This window comes from Saprolegnia diclina (assembly GCF_000281045.1).
Source record: "Saprolegnia diclina VS20 unplaced genomic scaffold supercont1.4, whole genome shotgun sequence".
NCBI lineage: Eukaryota > Oomycota > Saprolegniomycetes > Saprolegniales > Saprolegniaceae > Saprolegnia > Saprolegnia diclina.
Window position 1 is genome coordinate 298,313 of NW_008246071.1, and position 10,805 is coordinate 309,117.

At 59.1% G+C, this 10,805-nt stretch overlaps 5 protein-coding genes across 5 annotated transcripts; 3 read left to right on the plus strand and 2 right to left on the minus strand.

Annotated features, from left to right (window-relative positions):
- Window positions 1-447: 447 nt before the first annotated feature.
- Window positions 448-2,415, plus strand: SDRG_01815 (hypothetical protein; the record flags this gene model as incomplete). The annotated part of the gene is made up of 4 exons (XM_008607365.1): window positions 448-641; window positions 687-1,553; window positions 1,602-1,747; window positions 1,793-2,415. The coding sequence occupies 4 exons, from the start codon at window positions 448-450 to the stop codon at window positions 2,125-2,127; spliced, it is 1,542 nt and encodes a 513-aa protein (XP_008605587.1). The 3' UTR covers window positions 2,128-2,415.
- Window positions 2,408-4,381, minus strand: SDRG_01816 (hypothetical protein; the record flags this gene model as incomplete). Its single annotated transcript, XM_008607366.1, has 1 exon — window positions 2,408-4,381. The coding sequence occupies one exon, from the start codon at window positions 4,379-4,381 to the stop codon at window positions 2,408-2,410; it is 1,974 nt and encodes a 657-aa protein (XP_008605588.1).
- Window positions 4,382-5,878: 1,497 nt separating this feature from the next.
- On the plus strand, window positions 5,879-8,131 carry SDRG_01817 (hypothetical protein; the record flags this gene model as incomplete). Its single annotated transcript, XM_008607367.1, has 1 exon — window positions 5,879-8,131. The coding sequence occupies one exon, from the start codon at window positions 5,879-5,881 to the stop codon at window positions 8,129-8,131; it is 2,253 nt and encodes a 750-aa protein (XP_008605589.1).
- Window positions 8,132-8,203: 72 nt separating this feature from the next.
- Window positions 8,204-10,183, plus strand: SDRG_01818 (hypothetical protein; the record flags this gene model as incomplete). The annotated part of the gene is made up of 10 exons (XM_008607368.1): window positions 8,204-8,225; window positions 8,267-8,502; window positions 8,549-8,729; window positions 8,848-9,002; window positions 9,052-9,225; window positions 9,277-9,329; window positions 9,378-9,513; window positions 9,558-9,677; window positions 9,726-10,019; window positions 10,064-10,183. 10 exons carry the CDS (start codon window positions 8,204-8,206, stop codon window positions 10,181-10,183), a joined length of 1,491 nt encoding a protein of 496 aa, XP_008605590.1.
- A 19-nt stretch (window positions 10,184-10,202) lies between these two features.
- SDRG_01819 (hypothetical protein) lies at window positions 10,203-10,629 on the minus strand (the record flags this gene model as incomplete). Its single annotated transcript, XM_008607369.1, has 2 exons — window positions 10,203-10,499; window positions 10,549-10,629. The coding sequence occupies 2 exons, from the start codon at window positions 10,627-10,629 to the stop codon at window positions 10,203-10,205; spliced, it is 378 nt and encodes a 125-aa protein (XP_008605591.1).
- Between the last annotated feature and the right edge of the window lie 176 nt (window positions 10,630-10,805).

The following is a 10,805-nucleotide window of genomic DNA, read 5'->3' on the forward strand; positions in this document are numbered from 1 at the left end:
TTCTTGCAGTCTATCGTAACCGATTGCTACCAAATACGAAGACAACGATGCTCCACTCGTCTGTGCACTTCGCGTCTAGACAGGCTCGCGGCTAATGCGCGGAGCCTAGATTATGCTGGAGCAGAGCGACGAGCGCGGTCAGCTTAGACCTGAGCGCGACCTATGGGAGTGCGCAGATAAGCGAGGGACATTCGCGGGCGCCGCCATGCACTCGATGATCGCAACGTGATGCTGGTGACGTCGAGCGCCGATGCTCGTGTGGCACGATGTGACTCATCATCGTGCGTGGAAATCAAAGCGCGCAAACGATCGCATGCTGCTCAAGGTTTCATTGGGCGAAATTAAACCGAAATAGGCTAATCAGGATCCACGTCTGTACATTTTAGCCAATCAAAACTATGGACGATGGGATCCGGATACAAAACCCATTCGGAGAACTGCGTGCACATGGCACGTCCGTCAACGCGGAAGCTGCTCACGCCGGACGCGACGTGCAGCCTCCCGACCGTCGTGACGCCCGAGCCTGTCCACTTCGACGTGGCGTTGGGCCACGCCGCCACGCTCCGTGCGACGGGCAGCGCCTTTATTGCGCTCAACGGCCGCGACGACGGCGTCCTTGTCGAGTGGCAGCCCAAGGGCGGGTGCTAGTACGAGCTCGCTGTAGCTGCAGCCACCGCGCTCGGGAGCGACCCCGAGTATTTTCCTAACGGTCTCCGCTTCTACGACAGCATGGGCGAGCCGATTACGACGGCTGCCGAAGTCAACGCCGAGCGACTTGTGTACGTCCTTGTCGACTTTCAGATCTGGGTCTGGCCCGGCATCAAGGTCGGGTACACGCGCAACATTGACGGCATCTCGCTTAAGACGATCTCGCTCTCGCCGCTCGTGTTTGACGTCGAGGTGTTCTTTGACGCCAAAGAAGCGGATGCGATCATTGCCGAGGGCATGAACAAGCTCCAGCGGTCGCCCGTCGGCAGCAAGGACGCGACTGACGGGTACCACTCGGACCGCACGAGCTACACGGCGTTTCTCGACGACTCGGCGTTCACGCGCGACTTTCGCCGGCGCACGGCGGCCCTCGCGCATCTACCGAGCCCGGCGCTTTCCGAGCGTCTCCAGCTCGTGCGCTACGAGGCCGGTCAGTTCATCCGCAAGCACGAAGACTACTTTGACTCGAAGGACTTCCTCGGCAAGAAGAACTTGGCGGTCGCCGACTACAAGACGAGGTGTACATGGGCGGCCGCTACGATCGAGAGCCTCCCGGCCGAGGCAGGTTTGGACCCGAGCTTTCAGCGCGACGGGCCCATGCCCCCAAACACCGACGATACGATGACGTGGCAGCACAGCGTGCTGCAGGCGTTTCTGAACGACCCGGCGGCGACCGACTTTTTCACCGAGTACGCGGATGTCGAGTGGGGCGACTGGGTCAAGGAAAACGTGGCGAACGGCGCGAACGGCTTCGTCGAGATACTCCTCGAAAGTCGCGGGTACATGCTGCCGCACATCATTGCGTCGTGGGAGAAGCGCGCGGCGCTGCCGGCCCTGCATTACACGTACGTGCAATTGGCATGCCATCTCGTTCAAATGACGTGATCGAATAGAGCGCCCAAGCCGCCCGTCAGCGGCGTCTCGCACTACTTTCGCTGGATCCGGTGGGCCAAGGAATGCATCCAAGACCACGGCGCGGACGCCCCCGCCGATGTCCAGCCCCCACTACCCGACATACCGTACGACGTTCGAAAAGACGGTAATTTGCCGTATTTTCCATTGGCTTTGAATGTGTATTGTATAGCTTGTCAAATTCGTGCTGGAAGACCATACCCTCGACGAGCTGGCGGCGCTCGTCGGTATCGAGTGGGTCGAGTTTCTGCAAACCAACCAAGACGCCGAGAACGTTTTGCTCGATGCTGCCCGGAGCAGCGTCACGTTTTTCGAACTCGCCGTGAACGCTTGGACCAAGCGCGCCGGCGACGCCTTCCGCTACGCGTACTACCGTGTCTACGAGGAGGCCGATCGCTGAGACAACTGTCTAAGTTCCCTACGCATTTGCGCCACTCTGAACCGAACCGGTTCGCGACGCTCTTCCTGTACCTCAACGATGTCGACGAGGGCGGTGAAGGCACTTGAGTTGACAAGCTTCGTAACGTCCTCAATGATATCGCAAAGACACTAGCGAGGCTGCGCAGCAGAGCTAGCCCCACACACGCCGTCGACCACGTAGCTAGGACGCCGCCGACGCCTCGATGGGACAGTGCATCCGTGGGGCGCCGCGACAGTAGCTAACCTCGAGCTCGATAGCGTTGCAACACTTTTGCTCGGCTACAGATTTCTTCTTGTGGCGTCTCAACTTTATTTGCTTGCCAGCGCCAGCCATTAGCGCCTTGTAGAATATTACTTGCGTTGTATATTACCACATGACGCATTTGGTGGCGGGGTTCATGCGCGATCCTACGGGGCACTGAAACGCAGAGGCAAATGCATCATAGTTGCGCAGTGGGCCGCGGACGCGCCACTCGCTGGGCGCGTGTACGTCGTTCTCGAGACGCCACGTCATGGCAGTATCCGACGCCGTTTCGCACCAGAGCTGGGCGAACGCGGTAAAGTACACCTTGTCATCGTCGTTGTCGTCTGTGCTAAAGCGGGAGGGATTCACTTGCCTGGCAGTCGCAAACGCCACGTGTCCGATCCTGACGCCGCTGCTGTCGGCAATGTTTTCGCCCAGCGTGAGGTTGCCGTTGACCGATCCGAGCAGAACCGACTTGTTTGTCGCGCGGCCGTACACTTGAAACGCATTGTACTCGTCCACCAAGCACTGCGCACGGGCCTCGAACGTGGCTTGGACACTCGACGACCACCAGTCGACAAGGTTCCCGCGCGCATCGTAGTTGCGACCTTGGTCGTCAAAGCCGTGCATGAGCTCGTGGCCGATGATCATGCCCAACCGCGCATAGTTGACGGCGGGCGGAAGCTTGGATGCGCCATAGATGGGTAGCTGGAGGATTGCTGCAGGCAGATAAATGGCATTCGCCAATGGGTCGTTGTACGCGTTGACCGTAAAGGCGCCCATGCCCCACGCCGTCGCGTCGACGGATGTCCCGATACTCCCGAGCGCATACGCATTGTAGAGCGCCGTGAAGGCCATCATGTTGGCGTAAAAATTGGTCGCGTTCAAAGCCACGGGCACTTCGTCTGCCGTTGGGCCGCCGACGAACGTTTCGATGGCCGATGCTTTCTCGAGCGCTCGGGCGCGTGTGGCTGCGTCGAGCCACGGCGTGTTGGCCAAGACAGTGACTAGCGCGGCTTGGACTTCGTGGACGAGGTCTGTCGCCTCTGTTGCCGACGTCTCATCCAACACACGCTCGAGAAAGAACTTTCCGATCTGCGGCCCCAAGTACGCCTGCAGCAATTGCTGGCAAAAGTCCGAGCGCGACTCGGTGGGTGGCACGCCGTAGAGCGCGACCTCCCATTGACGGTACGCCCGCCGCGCCGCGTCGCCAAGCAGAGTTCTCTGGCCATGCACAATACGGAAGCGCAGGTAGTTTTTGAGCGTCGCAAGGTGCGTGGACGCCAGCAGCTGCGTTTGTGCAGCGAAAAACGTTGGCGTGCCAAGGACGATGGTGGCGTCGTCATTGCCCAAGGCGTCTGCGTGCAAGCCGTCAAGAAAAGCCGCAATGTAAGGGTACGTGGCGTGGACCTCGCGCATCGTGACGGGATGGTACGTCGACCGTGGATCGCGCAGCACTTCGGCTGGCACCGAGATACTGGCCAAGCGCACTTCAAATGCAAGAACATCGAGCGCGAGGGCGGTGACGTTGGTCGCTGCAAGCGCGGGCACGACTGCAAAGCTCGCCATGTACTCGACGAGGTGCTCCATATACTTCTCGGACGTCGCATAGGACACCAAGGAAGGCAGCGTCAAGACGGTTTGCGTGAGTTCCAAGACGTACACGGAGCTGTTGGCTGCGTCGGGTGTGAGCCCCACATCCAGAAAGGCCGAGATGGACGTCGAGGCGACGAGCGCACCCGCGTATCGCAGCAGTGCGTCGGCCGTGTCGATGGTTGCAAGCGCTTCAATTTGAGCATTGATGGCAGCAATAGCGTCGTCGTTGACGTCGCCTTCGGCGAGGCATGCTGAATGAAACTCGTGGATGCCGGGTGGCGCCGCCGCAATGATCGCGTCGAGAACACTGTTGACGTAGGTCGTGACACGCCCAAACGCGCTGTCGTCGTCGCTTGTTGTATCGGTCGCTTGGAGCCAGCCGCCGCACGCGTAGGCGTAAAAGTCGTCGCACGGATCCACGCGCGTGTCCATCATGGCATGCATGCGCTCGTAAAAGTCGGCATACGGCGACAAAGTCTCTTCGGCGCGAAGGTAGCCCATGCGTGCGTACGTTGTCCAAGGAAAAATGAGTCGCCTCAAAACGACTGCTCGACGTGCACGATGGATTTTGGATTTTCGACACGCCGTTTTGAAACGGCTCATGACGTGGCAGCACACAGTAGCTGTACAGGTTGAAGTTGTCACAAAGGTGAACACCAAGATCCGAGCGTTGGTTCGAGTTATTAGTTGGGATCGATTAAAGTTTCAATGCACTAGATATCCAGGAAGATGGCACAGGAATGGTATTGATGCAAGGAAAGAAACCTCTCGAATGATACGGCTTTATGTAGGCGCCCATGGGATCCAAATGTTTGCAGTATAAAACCCGCACCATGTTCAGCAAAAAGAGATGGCTCTTTTTCTGAGAGCAAGGCATTTGGCGCTCTTTGTTGTGCACGCGTCAAGATCGCCGTCGTGAAACAGAAAGTGGCGTCAGTCGTTAGAACGGAAGAGCGTCTTCTTGCAGTTGTCGCGGATACCGGTAAGATGATCGATCGTCAGTGGGCACGGTGGTTTATTGGAGGCAGGCTACTTGAACGCGTGGTACAGTGTACAGTGACAATGATGCTGCAAGTATTCTCGCATCGCCCTACATTGGTGTTTCATCGTAGCTGCACGCAGCTCGCCACCCTGAATGGTTCTAGTATCGTAGATTTGGACGTGTCTTCAAAGTTAGCATTTCGATGACACCGTCGCGAAACACAACCACACTGCAGTCGGTGACACCCCTCCTTTCGGCGGCGATCGCGTGCATGTTCACGGCTTTTTCTTGAGGTTGACAGCCGCCCACAACCGCTCAGGTGCAATCGTCAGTCGGTCGCCGTGCAAGCAACACAAAGGTGTTTGGGTACATGCAAGCTATGGGCTCATCGATTCCAGCTCACGCAAAACTTGGACGAAACACTGCCCCAAACACACCAAACCAATGCTGTTTTTTCGAGCTGACTTGCATAGCATCGCAAGCCCTTGCTTCCTATCGCAAGACAAGACTGCCACGCCAGTCGACGCGCGGCCTCCGATTGGTCACGCCTGTATGAGGTCCTGATCGCCCTTGGTGCAGGTGGTGGACCTGAACCCATGCAGAGTGTTGTGCAGAGGTTGGACACATTGAGTCTGGTGCAAAGGCGCGAAGAACCTGCACTAGAAGTATTGCATGGCTCTACCGAGCTCCTGTCTGTCGCACGCGACCATTGCGCGTCCCTCGGTCGCCAGCCTAGCGGCGGCGTCTTCGTCGGTGCTTCGGCGCGGGTTGAACGGCGTCTTGTCTGTATCAGCGCCGCACCTGATAACTTGCTCGCATCGATTCAATTAAAATGACATACAAATACCAAGTCAAACAGTCGATGTGACAAAAAATGGCGTGCGGCCTGTCTAGCGCCGGGGACAAGCGATGGGATTTCAGCCAATCAGCGCGCATTGGCGCTGATCCTATCGCGCCAGCTGGCCGGCGACTTGACCCTTTCGTTGCGCCACTTTGCATTTCGCCCGTCCAGCAGCATGTCGAGCGACATCCAGAACGAGCACTCGTCGCTCCTCACGGGCGAGACGACGTCGGCGACCACCGGCTTGAAGCGCGATTGGCCCAAGTACGCGGCCGTCGGCGGTGCGCTTGCGACCGCGGCCATCATCTACCTCGCGACGGCGGGCCACGGCGCGACCGAGACGACGGCGACCGCGCAGTCGAGCACGGACACCACGCTTCCCGCGACGCCGATCCCGACGCACCCGGATGAGATTGTGTTCCCGACGTCGGCGCCTGTGGCCTCGACGACGGCACCGGTGACGACGACGCCGATCAACGCGACGGCCGCGTACGCCGAGTTCTTCCAGCACATGGAGTCGCTCATGGACGCGAGCGTGGACCCATGCGACAACTTTTACCAGTACGCGTGCGGTGGCTGGCTCAAGGCGACGACGATCCCCGAGACCGAGAACCGCGCGGACACGTCGTTCAGCGTCGTCGCCAAGGACAACGAGCGCATCATCGGCGAGATCATGGCAAGCAAGCCGCCGGTCATCAACGCCTTCTACGAGGCGTGCCTCGCCGAAGCGGCGATCGACCCGGTCGCGCTCAAGGCCGTGTCGGCGCAGCTCGCGCACATTGCGTCCATCACGTCGGTCGACGCGCTGTTGACGTACGCCGGCGAGCTCTTTGCCAAGGCGTCGACGCCGTCCTTCTTTGATCTTGGCGTGAGCCCGGACCCGAAGAACACGTCGCTGAACGTGATCCAGCTCTCGCAGGGCGGGTTGACGCTGCCGTCGATCGAGTACTACGCGGCGCAAGACAAGTTTGTCTCGCTCCTGACCGAGTACGTCGGTGCGTTCGACGCGATTCCGGCGTTCAACGACCGTAACGCGACGGCCTTTACGAAGAACCTCCTCGCGTTTGAGACGCAGCTCGCCAACATCTCGCTTCCGAACGCGGCGCTGCGCGACCCGTGGGCCACGTACAACAAGTTTACGTTGAAGGAGATCCGCGCCAAGTACCCGCTCGCCGCCGCCTTCCTCCGCGGCGTCCGCGCCGACGTGCTCGAGATGGACGTGCCAGTCCTCGTGTCGACGCCGGCGTTCTTCGAGGCGCAGACGTCGCTCTTGCGGTCGACGGACCTCCACACGCTCCAGGCGTACGTGAGCTTCCACCTTGTGCACGCGCAGAGCGCGTTCCTCGGCGAGCGCTTCCGCGAGGCGAACCACAAGTTTGGCGCGGTGCTCCAGGGCCTCCCGCTCAAGCAAGACCGCGCCAAGTTCTGCAACAACCTCGTGCAGTCGATGCTCGGCGAGCAGCTCGGCGACCTCTTCATGGACAAGGTGTTTGACCGCAAGACCAAGGCGTCGGCGCAGGCGCTCATCAAGCAGATTGAAGCGTCGATGGTTGTCGTCCTCAACGAAGACACGTGGCTTGATGTCTCGACGCGCAGCATTGGCCTGGAGAAGGTTGCCAAGATTGGCAACTTTATCGGCGGCCCCGACAACGCCACCGCGCTTCCCTTCAACGTGAGCGCGACTGCATTTTACGACAACGTTGTCAAGCTCCAGACGTACGAGATGGCCAAGAGCATTGCGTCGATCGGCAAGCCCGTCGACGAGACCGCGTGGGGCATGAACGCGTTCACCGTCAACGCGTACAACGACCCGACCGCCAACAAGATTGTGTTTCCGGCCGCGATTCTGCAGCCGCCCTTCTACGACGCCAAGCGCTTTCCTGCGGTTGTCAACTATGCGCGCATTGGCATGGTCATGGGCCACGAGCTCACGCACGGCTTTGACGACGAAGGCCGCAACTTTGACCCGAGCGGCCAGCTCTCGGACTGGTGGTCGCCGTCCGTGAAGGCCACGTTCCAGAAGAACGCCAAGTGTCTGGCCGACCAGTACTCGACGTTCCCGGTGCTCGGCCTCGACGGCAAGACGCTCCTCGGGCACCTCAACGGCGAGCTCACGCTCGGCGAAAACATTGCCGACAACGGCGGTCTCAAGCTCGCGTATTTGGCGTACCTTCGCGCCAAGGCGTCCGAGCCGTCGATCGCCGAGATTGGCTACGACGACAAGAAGCTCTACTTTACGGCGTTTGCGCAGGGCTGGTGCGAGAAGCGGTCGGACGCGGCCGCGACGCTGCTCCTCAACACGGACCCGCACTCGCCCGGCAAGTGGCGCGTCCACGGCCCGCTCTACAACTCGGCTGCGTTCGCCGACGCGTTCCAGTGCAAGGCCGGGTCGCCTATGAACCCGGTGAACAAGTGCATTGTCTGGTAAACTCGTTACATAGTCTTTTTCTAGTGTAAATCAATTTCAAATCCTTTGGTTTGGTCGTTTCGAGTGGTCGCGATGCTCAAGCAGTGGGACGAAGGTACGCCAGCAAATGCTACCATGTACGACATGTGGAGGTAGCGACGCGAGCGCAGCGCAAGAGCTACTTGCAGGCGTTCGTGGCGCAGTACGGAGGCGCGACGTCGGGACCGGTCGACCTGGAGCACGCGCTCGGTACGACCACGACGCTCTACTTGTCACGAATCCTCTCGTGGCTGCGTCTTGGCTGCACCGACGGCTTTGGCCTCACGCAGCACGTCCAAGCACTTCAGATCTTCCTGCACGCCAACCACAGCCTTCTCCAAGACTTTATCGATGTAGAATTATCAACTGCTTGATTTTGAGAATTCAAGTGGACGACAGATGGACGGCGTGCGCATCCTTCTCTATGTGCTCACGTTTGCGAGTGACGTGGCGCTCGAGGCCGACTGCGTCCAAGTGATCGCGCTCCTCCAGTACATTGGCCGCGCGGGTCGTACGTACAAGGAGTACATAAGCTCGTGCGACGCCGAGCGCAGTGTGATCCAGAGCTGCATCGCGCGAGGTACATCGTCATACCGAACGCCATCGTCCACGAGCAAGGTAGTTTTGACGCTGCTACGACTATAGTCGACTGACATACTCGCTGCATCGACTAGATCTCGATGGTGCTATGTTGCTAGGCCACGCAACGTGCGAGACGCCGGTGTGGCTCGCGTGCCGAAGTTTCTTGATCGAGCAGAGCACGGGCAACCCGGCGTCGATGGCGACCACGTACGCCGCGCTCGAGTTTCTCATTGACCAGCCCACCGACAGCGTCAAGTGCCTCGGGTCTCAAGTACGAACTCAAAACGCAACGTCATTCTCAATTCCGTCCTTTGCGCTAGATTTTGCGCGAATTGATTTCAAAGAAATCACCGTATTTTGACGCGCGCTTTTGCAAGCTCCAGCTCGACCACTCGATCGCTGTCTCGATGGCACTCCTCCATCACACCAACTACCGCGTCCAGTACGAAGCGCTCGAGCTCATTCACATCATCCTCGAGAACCCGTCGCTGCATGTACGCCCACAGGATGATACATGCTTCATGGCACACCAACTATCTCCGTAGGTGCCCCTCTGCACGGCCATGCTCGACTGGTTTCGCCGCTGCGCCGTTGTCAAGTACGCTCGTCATTCGTGATAAACGACGTGTCATATTCGGTATATTAGAGAGCACAATGTACCCAACGATGCAGAAGAGCTGGTCGAAGTCGAGTGCTTTGTGCACCTCAAGTCGCCGGTCATGCGCCTCTGCCGCTGCTTTGACAGCATCATTTTCGAGTGCCCCCAAATCGCTGATATTGCTGTGCGCCGATCGAGCACAACGCTATATGACGTTGTTGTTGCTAGATCCGCCTGGGCGCGATGGACATCTTGGTCTACGTCATCTTGGCCGCCAACGAAGGGTCGCTCAAGTGGCATGCGGCGTGGTTCACGCTCCTCCTCATGACGGCCCGCGCCACCGACGAGGTTGTCATCTGCGACGAAGGAATATGCATATGAATGGACTCGTTCTAGGACCCGTACGCGACGCTGGCAGCGATATGCGCTCGGGAGAGCGACGAGGTGCGGGCCGCGCTCATCGAGAAGGCCGCCGACATCATGTCGCCGGCCGACGAGCACGAATTTAGCGACTGCACGAGAGCGCTTCTGGGCGACGCACTGCACCGAAAGAAGATTTGGCGCTACCTCCACCGCTTGGGCTGGCCGATCCTGCGTCACGACGGCAACGACGAGGCCGGGACCCACGACGCGGAGCTCAAAGCCATCGAGGTGCAGGTCGAGGAGGCGATAGCGAATGTCGCCAACGACGTACGTCCTTCTCCTATGTCGCTTGCGATGAAGCAGACGTCTAGCCCATGTTTGACGACGACGTCCTCGACGCGACGCCGACGCTGCTGCACGATGACCATTTTTACGTGCAAAAGCTGCACGAGCACTTCCAGCACTATCGTCTGCCGAAGCGCTTGATCTAACAATACCCTCTTCATCATCTTATTCGGTACTCATGTGCTCGTCCGTGTATCGCCGCAGGTCGCGCAGGGTCGCCAGGATCATCTTGACCTTCTTCCGCGCGAGGTCCGCGTCCTTCTCGACGCCGTACGTGCTGCGGCCGTAGCTGCGGTAGTCTTGCACGAGGTGCGCGTGCTTGGCAAGCTCGGCGTGGATGCTGCGCACGAGCTGGAGGAACTCGGTCGACGTGCGCTGGAACTCGGCGTCGCGGCCCTCGGTCGTGATCGCGGCCATGTGCTCCATGGCGCTGCCGGCCGTTTGCACCGCCAGCACGAGTTGCTACCAGTCAAGCATGCATGAGATGATCGTGTATCAAGCAGCGGTATACATTCTCGACGTGATCCAAGGCCTCGAGGATCGCCGCATGGCGCTGCGGCTGGTCCTCAAAATGCACGCGGCCTTCCTCCATGCTGCTGCGACGGCGTGTGGTTTCGCAAATTTCACACGATTTCTAGTTCTACATATTTATAGTGTGCTTAAAACGTAATATAGTGTTGATTCAATAATCGCAATATAGTGTGCTGATGCACACGGTCGATCATCGCACTGGATAATGCTTGCCGGACGTCGGCAAAGCAGCAGCTG